The 15,209-nt window shown below is 38.5% G+C and overlaps 1 protein-coding gene and 1 pseudogene across 1 annotated transcript; both read left to right on the top strand.

Annotated features, from left to right (window-relative positions):
- Window positions 1-1,955: 1,955 nt before the first annotated feature.
- Window positions 1,956-2,951, top strand: LOC133763679 (olfactory receptor 4A15-like). The gene has a single exon (XM_062197471.1). It carries the CDS (start codon window positions 1,998-2,000, stop codon window positions 2,949-2,951), a length of 954 nt encoding a protein of 317 aa, XP_062053455.1. The 5' UTR covers window positions 1,956-1,997.
- Window positions 2,952-13,454: 10,503 nt separating this feature from the next.
- LOC133764312 (olfactory receptor 4A16-like) lies at window positions 13,455-14,442 on the top strand (annotated as a pseudogene).
- The last annotated feature ends 767 nt before the right edge of the window (window positions 14,443-15,209 follow it).

The raw sequence follows: 15,209 nt of genomic DNA, 5'->3' as shown, positions 1-15,209 counted from the left end.
GTGCATTTGGTCCACAGTGTAATTAGCTCTATTGCTTCTTTGTTGGTTTTTAGTCCAGTTAATATTTCCAGTGATGAAAGTGGGTTGTTGAATTCTCCCTTTATTATTGAATTGGTGTCTATGTCTCCTTCATATCCATTAATATTTGTTTTTTTTTTTTATTTTTGACAGGCAGAGTAATATTTGTTTTAAGTGACCAGCCTCTGGTACTGTGTTCATATAGATTTACCCTAGTCACATCTTCCTGTTGAATTGATCCCTTGATCATTAAATAATGCTTTTGTCTCTTTTGACAGGTTTTTGTTAAAATCTGTTTTCTCTGATATTAAGATGGCTGCACCTGCTTGTTTTGGCTAGCACATGCTAAATCAGGCTGAGCAATACAAACATGATTTCTCAGCCAAAAACGTATATTATTTAGGATGAACTTATTTTAATGATAACAATTCAGAAGCCCATGATTTGGAAAGATCATAAAATTTCTAATCAGGAATAAAAGGCAGGACGTTATTTTCCCAATGATTGAGCCTGAGTCAACTAATATTCCTTTTGTGAGTATAGAATTCTTTCTATAATATGAAAATTCTGCTTACAGTCTTTATTTTTTATATTCTTTACCCATGGTTAGTCATAATCAATTATAAGCAAATTAGAAAAATAAAAAAGTGTCTACACAGTGCTTATCTACATTGATTTATGCATTTTGTCTCTAGTAACCTAGATGTGATTCAGTTTAAGTTTTTGTGTTTGTGTGTGTGTCTGTGTATGTGTGTTGTCAAAAAAACAATATTGCTTATACTGACTGTCAGCTGGGAATAATTTAGTAGGTTATATTTTCTCAGTTGCTCTCAGTGAGCTTTGAAATTGAATTTAATGTAATAAAGTTTAGTGAGCATTTAATGAACACACACTATAGGCCTGGTTCTTTAACTGATGTGACTGAGTTATTTTTAGAGTCTAGGAGCTTGTAGTAAAGTATCTCAGAATGGCAAGTATCTGTACATCAGCTTATAATTTTTGTTCCATATATCAGATATTATTTTATATAACTATGAAAATAAAGCTATTTTCCATGAGGTTGTTTTCATGGAAGATTCCAAAGGCCCAAAAAAGCCTTCAAAAAAACAAAATGATGTATGATGCCAAAAAGGCAATCTTGGCAAGAGATATTCTGGAGAAAATGGTTTTCTATTTTTTAAACCTTTATTTAATAAATATAAATTTTCAAAGTGTAGCTTTTGTATTGCAGTGGCTTTTCCCCCCCATAACCTCCCTTCCACCCACAACCATCCCACCTTCTGCTCGCTCTCCCATCCCATTCACATCAAGATTCATTTTCAATTATCTTTATATACAGAAGATAAGTTAAGTATATACTAAGTAAAGATTTCAACAGTTTGCACCCACACAGAAACACAAAGTATAAAGTACTGTTTGAGTACTAGTTATACCGTCAATTCACATAGCACAACACATTAAGGACAGAGATCCTACATGGGGAGTTAAGTGCACAGTGATTCCTGTTGTTGATTTTATAATTCACACTCTTATTTATGACGTCAGTAATCACCAGAGGCTCTTGTCATGAGTTGCAAAGGATTTGGAAGCCTTTTGAGTTCTCCAGCTCTGATCTTATTTAGACAAGGTCATAGTAAAAGTGGAGGTTCTCTCCTCCATTAAAGAAAGGTACCTCCTTCTTTGAGGGCTCGTGTAGGTCTTTTTGCAGATTGAGAGAACCCACTTAAACCTCCCAGCTAGAATATCAAAGTCTCACCATTTTAATAGAAATAAGAAATCTGTGAAAATGAATAGAGTAGTTATCAGAGGAGACTCTAAGCCCTAATATCTAACGAGCTACTCTCTATGATGCTCCAGAGTGGAAATGTTACTGAGTAAGATACAACATTTTTGACATAGCCTGTGATCCTCCCAGGCTTGATATTGCTGTCTTTGTCTGCAGGCTTTGATACCTGAGCTCAACACCTTCAGAACAATACATGGAAAATAGGAACAACGTGACTGAGTTTATCCTTCTGGGGCTCATACAGAACCCAGAGGGGCAGAAAGTTCTATTTGTTATGTTTTTACTCATCTATGCTGTGACAGTTATGGGGAATCTTCTCATTGTGGTGACAATTCTGTTCAGCCAGTCCCTGGGATCCCCCATGTACCTGTTCCTGGCTAATTTATCCTTTATCGATACTGTCTACGCTACAACCATTGCTCCCAAAATGATTGTGGGCTTGTTCTATGAGAAGAAGACCATTTCCTTCCAGGCATGTATGACCCAGGTTTTTCTAGATCATTTATTTGCTGGTGCTGAAGTCATTCTTTTGGTGGAGATGGCCTATGACAGATACGTGGCCATCTGCAGACCTCTTCACTACCTGACCATCATGAATCGGCGTGTGTGTGTTCTCATGCTGCTGGTGGCCTGGACTGTAGGATTCTTCCACTCATTGGTTCAATTTCTCTTTGTTTATCGGCTTCCTTACTGTGGCCCCAATGTTATTGATAACTTCATATGTGATATGTATCCCTTGTTGAAACTTGCCTGCACTGATACCTACCTCATTGGACTTTGCATGATAGCTAATGGAGGCGCAATTTGCACTGTCACCTTCTTCATTCTCTTAGTTTCCTATGGGGTCATATTACACTCCCTTAAAACTCATGGATTGGAAGGGAAACGCAAAGCTCTCTACACCTGTGCATCCCACATCACCGTGGTTATTTTATTCTTTGTCCCTTGTGTCTTCCTATACGCTAGGCCCAGTTTGAACCTTCCCATTGATAAATACATAACTGTGGTTTTAACTTTCATAACTCCCATGTTGAACCCTTTCATCTATACTCTGAGGAATGCAGAAATGAAAAATGCTATGAGAAAACTGTGGAGTAAAAAAGTAACCACAGTTGGAAGCAGGCTGTATTTCACTAAGGGAACATGATATTCAATCCTCACAGAAATCAGAAAGACTCACTATGCATTACTACAGCTGTATTAGCATTCCCTTTGTTTACAGAGCCTAATAATCTGAAGCATCCATATAAATTAATGTTTTCCTAAATGGGATATGTTATTTCATTTAGAGCCCAAGAGAACTTCATGGGATCAATATCTTCAATGTGCAATTTTGTGTGAAAAATGTTTGGTGAAAAAAATTTTGGTTTATTTTCGAAAAGTTCTTTAAGTTTCTTTCTTTTAAACATGTAATTAATTTTATTTGGCAAATAATCCTGGAAACACTTAAGTGACTCAATGTGATGTTTTGATCCATGTAAATGTTATAGTAAAAATCAATTAAGCTGCTTAAGTTATTCATAACCCAAGTGATTAACCTTTCTTTCAAAAATTTTTATTTTATTTATTTGAAAGGCAGAGTTAAAGAGAGAGAGAGGGAGAGGCAGATAGAAAAAGAGATTTTCCATCTGCTTGTTCATTTATCAAAGATTTGGCCATGTTGAAATCAGAAGCCTGGAACTCCATCTCAGTCACATATGTGGTTGGCAAGGACTTAAATACTTCCTCCGTTTTCCCAAGCGCATTAGCCGGGATCTGAATTGGAAGGAGAACAGATGCAACTCCACCTGATGCTTGATATGGGGTGCTGGTATTGCAAGTTTTGGCTTTGTGTGTTGTGCCATATCAGCCCCAAACTTTTCATTTTCTTTTTAATGGTGAGGATGTGCAAAACTATTCCAGTTTTGAGGCATGGTGCCCATCTCGCATATGAAATAAATATAACTTAGTAGAAATAGTCCTAGAAATTGATATCTTAAATTTTAAAATTTTAAAAGGTAATCTTCTGGTAAATTATATGTTCCATTCTACATTAAGTTTCATTGTCATTTAACGTTGCATGCAGAAGACCAAATCGTATTAAGTAAAGATTTCAATAATTTTCAAACACACACATACACACACAAAACTCTGAGAACAAGTTTTAAAGTTAACTCTCATAGTACAACTCATTAAGGATAGTGGTACTGCAGGGAGAGTTAGTGCACAGTGACCCCTGTTGTTAATTTAACAAACGACACCTTATGTATCATGTCATTGATCTCCCGAGGCTCTTGACATGAGCTGCCTAGGATATGGGAAATTTTGAATCCACCAACTTTATCTGTATGTAGACAAGGGCAAAAGGAAAGTGGAAATTCTCTCCTCCCTTTAGAGAAAAGTACATCTTTTGATAGCCAGTTCTTCCCTTTGTTGTCTCAATCACAGAGATCCTTCATGTAGAACAATTTTTGCCAAGTGTCATGGCTTTTCATGCCTGAAATGCTCTCATAGGCTTTTCAGCCAGATCAGGAGGTGGTTAAGGGCTGACTCTATATTAAGTAAATAGTTCATCAAATAGTATGAAACACACACACACACACACACACACCAAAGAGGCTGTTTCTTGACAATAGTGAAGACAAAGTCAGCTCAAGTCATCCCATCTCAAAGTGTGAATTTCACTTCTGCAGATTTTCTTTTATGTACTCCAATAGTTCTCACAGACAAGGGAGAAGATACGGTACTTGTCCCTTTGGGGCTGGCTTATTTCACTAAGTATGATGTTTTCCAGATTTACGCATTTTGTAGCAAATGACTGGGTTTCATTTTTTACACCTGTGTAGTATTCCATAATGTACATATCCCATAATTTCTTTATCAACTCTAAAGTTGATGGGCCTTTAGGTTGATTCCGTGTCTTAGCTAATGTGAAATGAACTACCATAAAAACGTGGGTGCAGACAACTTTTATATTTACTGATTTCATTACCCTAGGGTAAATTCCCAAGAGTGGTAAGGCTGGTTCGTATTGTAGGTCTCTATCCAGATTTCAGAGGTATCTCATACTGTCTTCCATGGTGGTTTTGTCAGTTGCATTTCCACCAGCAGTGCATTAAGGTACCTTTTTCCACACATCCTTGACAGCATCTGTTGTTGGTAGATTTCTGTATGTAAGCCATTCTAACTGGGGTGATGTGAAACCTCATTGTGGTTTTGATTTGCATTTCCCTAACAGCTGGTGATCCTGAACATTTTTTTCTTGTGCCTATTGGCCATTTGAATTTCCTCTTTTGAAAAATGTCTGTTTAAGTCCTTTGCCAATCTCTTAACTTGGTTATTTGTTTTGTTGTTGTGGAGTACTTGATCTCTTTGTAGATTCTGTTGATTAATCCTTTATCACTTGAATTATTTGCAAATAAGTTCTCCCATTCTCTCTATTGCCTCTTCACTTTCCTGAGGGTTTCTTTACAGTAAGGAAACTTCTCAATTTGATGCGATCACATTTGCTAATTTTGGCTTTGTGCCTCTGGGGTCTTTTCTAAGAACTCTTTGCCTGTGCCATGGAATGCAGGGTATCTCCAGTGTTCTCTAATAATTTGAAGAAATCGGGTCATAGATTTAGATCTTTAATCAATTTTCAGTGGATTTTTGTGTAAGGTATAAAGCAGAGGTCTTGCTTCATACTTCTGCATGTGGAAATCCAGTTTTTGCAGCACCAATTGTTGAAGAGACTGTCCTTGCTCCAGGGATTGGTTTTTAGCTCCTTGGTCAAATACAGGTTGGTTGTAGATGCTTTGACTGATTTCTGGTGTTTCCATTCAGTTCCATTGATCTATTCATCTGTTTTTGTACCAATATCAGCTTTTTGATTGTAACTGCCTTGCAGTATGAATAGAAATCTGATTTTTGGATGCCTCTGGCCTGGTTTTTGTTGTATAAGATTGTTTTATCTGTTTGAGGTCTCCTGTTTTTCTGCTTCATATTTTTTAGATCTGAGAATAATGTCTGGTATTTTTTGAAATCATTTTGAACTTGTAAATTATTTGAAAAGAATGAACATTTTGATAATATTGGTTCTTCCAACCCATGAACATGGAATATTTTTATTTTTTTTTGTATTTTCTTCTATTTATTTCTTTAAAATTTTGTAATTGTTCTCATAGAGATTGTTGACATCCTTGGTTAAATTTATTCTGAAGTACTTGAGAGACTTTTTGTAGCTATTGTTAATGGGATTATCTTACAAGTTCATTCTCAGACATGGCAATGTGTGTTTATACAAAGACTGTTGACTTTTGTGTGTTGACTTTATATCCTGCTACTTTTACCAAATTTTCCTATGAGTTCCGATAGTCACTTGGGGGAGTCTTTTTGAGACCTTATATTTAAATCATGTCATCTGCAGATCAGGATACTGCGACTTCCTCCATCCCCATTCCAATCCCTTGATTTCTAATTTGTGCCCGATGTTTCTGGCTAAATCTTCCAAGATAATGGAGAGGATGGGCATCCTTGTCTGGTACCAGTTCTCAGTGAGAATGCTTCCAAATTTTTCCCATTCACTAGGATGCTGGCCGTGGGTTTGTCATAAATTGCCTTGATTATGTTGAGGACTGTTCCTTCAGTTCTCCCATTTGCTTAGAGTTTTCATCATGAATGGTTTTGTATTTTATCAAATACTTTCTCTGCATCTAGTGAGATAATCCTATGGTTATTGTTCTTAAGTTTGTTAGTGTACTGTTTCACATTGATTGATTTGCGAATGTTGAACTATCCCTACATACAAGGGGTAAATCCCACTTGGTCTGGGTGGGTGATCTTTCTGATGTGTTGTTGGATTCTATTGTCCAGGATTTTATTGAGGATTTTTATGTCTATGTTCATCAGGGAAATTGGTCTGTAATTCTCTTTCTCTGCTGCATCTTTTTCAGGTTTAGGAATTAAGGTGATGCTGGCTTTGTAGAAAGAATTTGGGAGGATTCCCTCTCTTTTGATTTGTTTTGAACAGCTTGAGAAGGATTGGAGTTAGTTCTTCTTTAAATGTCTGGTAGAATTCAGGAGTGATTCCATCTAGACCTGGGCTTTTCTTTGTTGGGAGGGCCTTTATTGCTGATTCAATCTCTGTCTTGGTTATGGGTCTGTTTAGGTTTTCTGTGTCTTCATGGTTCAATTGAGGTAGGTTGTATGTGTCCAGCAATCTATCCATTTCTACTAGATTTCCCAGTTTGTTGGCATACAACTCTTTGTAGTAATTTCTGATGACTCTTTTTATTTTGTGGTGCCTGTTGTTATGTTCCCTATTTCTTCACTAATTTTATTGATTTTGGTCTTCTCTCTTCTTTTTATGATTTGTTGTGTCAATGTTATGTCATTTTTGTTTATTTTTTCAAATAGCAATCTCTTCATTTTGTTGATCTTTTGTATTGTTTTTTTATTCAATTTTGTTGTTTTCTTTTCTAATTTTATTTTTTATTTTTTGTGGGTTTCTTTTATTTATATGACAGAGTGAGAGAGGCAGAGAGAAAGGTCCTCCTTCCATTGGTTCACCCCCAAAATGGCTGCTACGGCCAGCGCTGCTTCAATCTGAAGCCAGGAGCCAGGTGCTTCTTCCTGGTCCCCCATGAGGGTGCAGGGCCCAAGCACTTGGGCCATCCTCCACTGCCTTCCCGGGCCACAGCAGAGAGCTGGACTGGAAATGAGCAATCGGGACTAGAACCTGGTGCCCATATGGGATGGATGCCAGCACCGCAGGTGGAGGATTAACTAAGTAAGCCAAGTCACCGGCCCCTCTAATTTTAATTATTTCTTTTCTCCTACTAGTTTGGTTTTGTTTTGCTGCAGTTTTTCTAGATCCTTGATATGCATCGATAGCTCATTCATTTGGTGCATTTTAAAATTCATGATGTGAATACCTATTGCTCTAAACTTTCCTCTTAACACTGCCTTTGCTGTATCCCACAAGTTTTGATATGTTGTGTTGTTATCTCCATCTGCTTCCAGAAAGTTTTTGATTTCCCTTTTGATTTCTACCATGACCAACTGTTCATTCAGGAGCATGTTGTTCAGTCTCCATGTGTTTGCATATGCTCTAGAGATTCCCGAGTTGCTGATTTCCAGCTTCATTGCATTGTAGTCTGTAAAGATTCCTGGTATGATTTCGATTTTTTTGAATTTGTTGAGACTTGTTTTATGGCCTAATACATGGCCAATCCTAGGGTATGTTCCATGCACTGCTGAGAAGAAATCACAATGATTTTGAAATCTATTCTCTGTTCACTTTAAGAGTGCATATTTTGCTACTGCTGAATGCAATATTCCTTCCTGTTAATAGATGGAGTTTCTGAGTGATGTGCATATTAAAATACATTTATGACTGCTTTTAAGTGCAAGTTCTTCTAATCAGTGTGTCAAAAATTCTCTAGATTATTACTGATTTGTCCATTTCTCTTATTAGTTAAAACCTATTTTAGAAGAATCTGATAAGGCTAGGTTTGATTACATATAAATTTATGTAACATCTTCCGGCTATTGAACTCTTGGCATTACAAAAAATTTATCTCTGGAAACATTTCTTGAGGTCTCCTTTTGCTACCTGATATTAGTATAGAAAGTGTATTTGTTTGGTCAGTGATAATGAAGATTTTCCAAGATAATTTGATGTTTTTATGTTGTCAACTAAGATATTTATCTCCTAAGGCTTTTACCATTGAGGTCTCCTTTTGAAAAAGCAAAACTGATCTTCTGTATATAAAGAGAATTGAAAATGAATCTTTACATTAATGGAAGGGGAGAGGGAGCGGGAAAGGGGAGGGTTGCGGGCGGGAGGGAAATTATGGGAGGGGGGAAGCCATTGTAACCCACAAGCTATACTTTGGAAATTTATATTCATTAAATAAAAGTTTAATAGAAAAAAAATATTATGCATGTGGATTTAAATTTACCACATTCCTCTTTGTTTTCTGCTTATTAATGTGTATAGTTGTTATTCAGGTTGATTGACACACAAAATTCCCCTTTACATTTGTCCTCATTACTCCCAACATATAATTTTTCCATTACAGAACTTATCCTTTCTTTCTGAAGATCATTCTTTAGATTTCTGTCTGGTGGAATTTGATGGGTCACACAATTTTCCAAGTTTTTCTATTTTGTAAGAAAAATATCTGCATTTTGCCCTCATTTCTTAAATTTTAAAGTTGATATATAATTCTGTGTTGATACTCATTCTCATTTAGCACTGTGGAGGTCTTATGCCCTTATCCTGTGGGTCACTACTACTTTCAGAAATGGATATTTAGCCTTTTTATTTTCCTAAATGCAATATGTTCATAACACTTCCTTTTTAGTTTTATTTTTCTGCATCATACTGTTTATCATTTATAAAATTTTTGTATTTTAAAATGCATTGTTAATGAAGCTTTTAGCATTCCATTAATTTAGATCTTAATGTTTTTCAACTGTTTCAGAAATGTTTCACCCCTTTATTTTGTTTTTTTTTTAACTTTTATTTAATGAATATAAATTTCCAAAGTACAGCATATGGATTACAATGGCTCCCCCCACCATAACTTCCCTCCCACCCGCAACCCTCCCCTTTCCCACTCCCTCTCCCCTTCCATTCACATCAAGATTCATTTTCAATTCTCTTTGTATACAGAAGATCAGTTTAGTATATATTAAGTAAAGATTTCAACAGTTTTCCCTCACATAGCAACACAAAGTGAAAAATACTGTTGGAGTATTAGTTATAGCATTAAATAACAATGTACAGCACATTAATGACAGAGATCCTGCATGATATTTTTTTAAAAAATTCATTAATTTTCTATGCAATTTCCAATTTAACACCAAGTTTTTTTTTCATTTTCAATTATCTTTATATACAGAAGATCGATTCAGTATATACTAAGTAAAGATTTCATCAGTTTGTACCCACACAGAAACACAAGGTGTAAAAATACTGTTTGAGTACTAGTTATAGCATTACTTCACACTGGACAACATATTAAGGACAGATCCCACATGATATGTAAGTACACAGTGACTCCTGTTGTTGACTTAACAATTTGACACTCTTGTTTATGGCGTCAGTAATCTCCCTAGGCTCCAGTAATGAGTTGCTGAGGCTATGGAAGCCTTTAGGGTTCTCCGACTTCGATCTTATTCCGACAGGGTCAGGGTCAAAGTGGAAGTTCTCTCCTCCCTTCAGAGAAAGGTACCTCCTTCTTTGATGGCCCTGTTCTTTCCACTGGGATCTCACTCACAGAGATCTTTCATTTAGGTCTTTTTTTTTTTTATTATTTCTTTTCCATGGTGTCTTGGCTTTCCATGCCTACAATACTCTCATGGGCTCTTCAGCCAGATCCGAATGCTTTAAGGGCTGATTATGAGGCCAGAGTGTTATTTAGGACATCTGCCATTCTATGAGTCTGCTGTGTATCCCACTTCCCATGTTGGATCATTCTCTCCCTTTTTGGTTCTATCAGTTAGTATTAGCAGACACTAGTCTTTTTTGTGTGATCCCTTTGATTTTAAATATCAGTGTGTTTTATACTGTCCATAAACTTTTTCATGATTTCATTAACTGGTAATACTTTTACAAATTTATCAGGTACAGTGTGATACTTCAAGACATTTATATAACCTATACTGATCAAACCACAATAGTTATAATTGCCATGTTTATCATTTCTTCATTATTGTAGCAATATAAATCCTCTTTTCCATTTCTTCACATAATATATAATAAATTTTTGTTAACTATATTCACCCCACTGTTCTGTGCATTTCCTTTTCAAAAAACCATATCCTTTTTGTTAATTTTGTTAAAAAGGTATTAATTGGCTGGCGCCACGGCTAAATAGGCTAATCCTCCGCCTTGCGATGCCGGCACACCAGGTTCTATTCCCTGTCAGGGCACCGGATTCTGTCCTGTTGCCCCTCTTCCAGTCCAGCTCTCTGCTGTGGCCCGGGAGTGCAGTGGAAGATGGCCCAAGTGCTTGGGCCCTGCACCCGCGTGGGAGACCAGGAGAAGCACCTGGCTCCCAGCTTCGGATCAGCGCGGTGTGCCGGCCGCAGCTCGCCGGCTGCAGTGGCCATTGGAGGGTGAACCAATGGTAAAGGAAGACCTTTCTCTCTGTCTCTCTCTCTCACTGTCCATTCTGCCTGCCAAAAAAAAAAAAGAAAAAAGAAAACACTAAAAAGGTATTAGTTGTCTACATTTATATATAGTAATTGCCTCAGTTTTCATAGTGTCAAGTCTCTCTGTAGTTTAAATATCCTACTATTAAATATTAATAGGGGCCTGCACCATGGCTCAACAGGCTAATCCTCCGCCTAGTGGTGCCGGCACACAGAGTTGTCGTCCCCGACGGGGCGCCGGATTCTGTCCTGGTTGCCCCTCTTCCAGGCCAGCTCTTTTCTGTGTCCAGGGAGCGCAGTGGAGAATGGCCCAAGTGGTCCTGCACCCCATGGGAGACCAGGAGAAGCACCTGGCTCCTGCCTTTGGATCAGCATGGTGCGCTGGCCGCAGCGCGCCACCCGCGGTGGCCATTGGAGGGTGAACCAACGGCAAAGGAAGACCTTTCTCTCTGTCTCTCTCTCTCACTGTCCACTCTGCCTGTCAAAAAATATTAATATGTAAAATGGCTAACAGGAGATTTATTCTGATGAAGTCCAGCATTGATTTTTTTCTTTTGACAGGTGGAGTTAGACAGTGAGAGTGAGAGACAGAGAGAAAGGTCTTCCTTTTTCCATTGGTTCACCTCCCAAGTGACCCCTACGGCTGGCACGTTGTGGCCAGCAAACTGTGCCGATCTGAAGCCAGGAGCCAGGTGCTTCCTTCTGGTCTCCCATGCAGGAAACTCAGAGATATACAGCTAGAGAAGGAGAGCCAGAGAGAGACAGAGAGTTCTTCCATCTGCTAGTTCACTCCTCAATTGGCCGCAAAGGCTGGAACTGCACCAATCCGAAGCCAGGAGCCAAGAGCTTCTTCCGGGTCTCCCACATGGGTGCAGGAGCCAAAGGACTTGGGCCATCTTCTATTGCTTTCCCAGGCCATAGCAGAGAGATGGATAGGAAGTCAAGCAGCCAGTTCTTGAACTGGCACCCCTATGGGATGTCTGCACAGCAGGTGGTGGCTTTACCTGCTATGCCACAGCCCTGGCCCCAGCATTGTAATTTATATAACCATACCCCACAATTCTCTGCCTCTTTTTCAGTGTATGTTATTTACTCTCTCACTTCCAAGCTCAACACAAGAGTTCTGAAAAAAAAATCAGTTTATATTTGGTGATAGTTGAGATTATAATTCAGTTCAGTTAAAACCATTTGCTGGAAACCAGGATAATGTATTTCAGTGTTAGAGATATTGTGGTATCAGCAAAGATCGATAGACAGAACTATAGTTTCTTAAAAAGCTGACAGAGGGCTGGCATTCTAGTCTAGTGCCTACAATGGCGGTATCCCATATGAATGGCCGTTTGAGTCCTGGCTGTTCCTCTTCCAATCTAGCTCCCTGCTAATGTACCTTTGAAAACAGCGGGAGATAGCCTAAATTCTTTGACCCCTGCACCCATGTAAGAGACCTGAAAAAAGATCCTGCCTCCTGGCTTTGGGTTAGCCCAGCCTGGGCTTCTGTGGTCATTTGGGGAGTGAACCAGCAGATGGAATATGGCTTGTTCGCTCACTCTTTGTTTCTCTCTCTCCCTGTCTCTCTGTAACTCCAACTCTCAAAATAAATACATAAATCTATTTTTAAAAAAGCTGACAGAGGCCGGCGCTGCGGCTCACTAGGCTAATCCTCCGCCTTGCGGCGCCAGCACACCGGGTTCTAGTCCCGGTCGGGGCACCGATCCTGTCCCGGTTGCCCCTCTTCCAGGCCAGCTCTCTGCTGTGGCCAGGGAGTGCAGTGGAGGATGGCCCAAGTCCTTGGGCCCTGCACCCCATGGGAGACCAGGATAAGCACCTGGCTCCTGCCATCAGATCAGCGTGGTGCACCGGCTGCACCGTGTCTACCGCGGCGGCCATTGGAGGGTGAACCAACGGCAAAAGGAAGACCTTTCTCTCTGTCTCTCTCTCTCACTGTCCACTCTGCCTGTCAAAAAAAAAAAAAAAAAAGCTGACAGAGAGTCAGACTTGGTGATTGCTGAAGGTAGAATATACTAAATAATTTTGTAGTTTTTTTGAGTTTTAGAAGTTCAATTTCTTGAATTTTAGTGAGACTTAATAGGAGACTGAGACAGATATGCATGTAGCACAGATTATAATGTGAAGCTACTGGGCACAAATACTACCAACACACAACACTGATTCCACACATTTATTTATTTCTACCTATTTTAAATTTATCTTGTAGTCAAAGGCTTAATGCTCTACTGAGCGTGTTTAATAAATAAAAGTAAGGAAAGAAGACTCAGAAATGGAATGATTTATCTCCAACCCAAAATAATATCCTCTCAGGTTATAGAATTATCAAGCAAAGACCACTTGGACTCTCAAAGAGGAACTGACTAGATGCTTATTAAATGATTTTTTGTATGAACCAATGTAGAAGATATAATTAAGACCTGCTCCACAACCTAATGTCCTTGCAGTCCTGTCCACAATATTATTACAGGTCCTATTATTCTGAGTACCTATTTGGTAACAGGCATTTATGGAAGAACCAATGGGACATGGTAAAAATGTCACAGAATTCATCCTTCTGGGTTTCACTCAGGATCCCACGGGACAAAAGGCACTGTTTGTCATGTTTTTATTCATCTACATGATGACGATGGTGGGCAACCTGCTCATTGTGATGACCGTTGCTTCCAGCCCTTCTCTGGGCTCCCCAATGTACTCCTTCCTGGCTTATCTGTCACTCATGGATGCTGTCTATTCCACTGCTGTTTCTCCCAAGTTGATCATAGATCTACTCTGTGATAAGAAGACGATATCCTTCCCGGCTTGCATGGGCCAGCACTTTATAGAACACTTATTTGGTGGTGCTGAGGTCTTCCTCCTGGTGGTGATGGTCTATGACCACCATATGGCCATCTGTAAGCCACTGCACTATCTGACCATCATGAACAGACGATTTTGCATCCTTCTGTTGGTGGTGGCCTGGTTGGGAGGGTTTACACATTCTGTGATTCAACTTGTGTTTGTGTACAGTCTCCCCTTCTGTGGCCCCAATGTCATTGACCACTTCATTTGTGACATGTACCCATTGTTGGAACTTGCGTGCACTAACACCTACTTCATAGGCCTCACTGTGGCTGCCAATGGTGGAGCCATCTGTATGATTATCTTTAGTCTTCTTCTAATATCCTACGGCATCATCCTAAACTCTCTTAAAACTCACAGCCAGGAAGGAAGGCGCAAGGCCCTGTCTACTTGCAGCTCCCACATCAGAGTGGTTGTCCTGTTTTTCGTTCCCTGTATTTTCATTTATGTCAGACCTGTTTCCAATTTTCCCAATGATAAATCGTAAGTGTGATTTTCACCATTGTGACTCCCATGTTGAATCCTTTAATATATACCTTGAGGAATTTGGAAATGAAAAATGCTATGGCTAATCTCTGGTGTAAAAAGTTAACTCTTGGTAGAATAAGAACATGTGTCCTACACTGAACACAGTTGCTTTTAATTCTAGAGCAAATAAGAGGCAGTAAATTCTAAAAATGTGTGATATAATCAATTCAGTGGGTGTTTTAAGAATGCTTCTCTGTATAGAAATTGTGCAAAGAATTAGAATAAATTATGCTTTCATATGAGAATCACTGCCATAGGTAACTTTTAGAGGACAAATAGAAGGCACAAGGTGTTCTATAATAAGTTAAAAAAAAAACTAAGCATATCTTATAACAATTTTTATTGGTACATATTGAAATGGGATTTAGAAGTGTTTATTTTTTCCTGTAGCATCACCCAAATGAATGAGAAGGAAATTTGACTAAGAAATATCTTGGAACCAAAACAATGATTTTAAAATTTTAGGTTCAATATTCTATCAGTTTAGTATCTTTCTGTAGCTACGTTATGCTTTTTATATAAGATTACCTCCATATTCAATTATTACGCACTTGAAGTTCAGGATATTTGGTGACAGACAACACTGTGGTTGGTTAAAGACACTGGTAGTGACTATTTCCGTTTTTATGGGATGTGGCTGATGATGAAGACAGATTCAATTTCCTGATGACAGGGTGGATACTTTGCTTTGGAAAGCCATACCAATCCCAGTTGTACACATATTTTTGTGACTTTCCTCACTAGTTGCCCTGTACATCTAGCCAATGTTTAAGAATAGGTAAAGCATCTTATTTTGCCTTGATGCTGAAGATGTGAGTAATGTCATTTGCAATTTCAATAACAGGTGTATTCCCTAAAACTTATGTTCAACTTGTAGACTTGAAATCGCTAGTGTTGTCAAATAATA

This window comes from Lepus europaeus, chromosome 7 (assembly GCF_033115175.1).
Source record: "Lepus europaeus isolate LE1 chromosome 7, mLepTim1.pri, whole genome shotgun sequence".
NCBI classification, from domain to species: Eukaryota; Metazoa; Chordata; class Mammalia; order Lagomorpha; family Leporidae; genus Lepus; species Lepus europaeus.
This window is presented reverse-complemented; position numbering and strand designations above follow the sequence as displayed.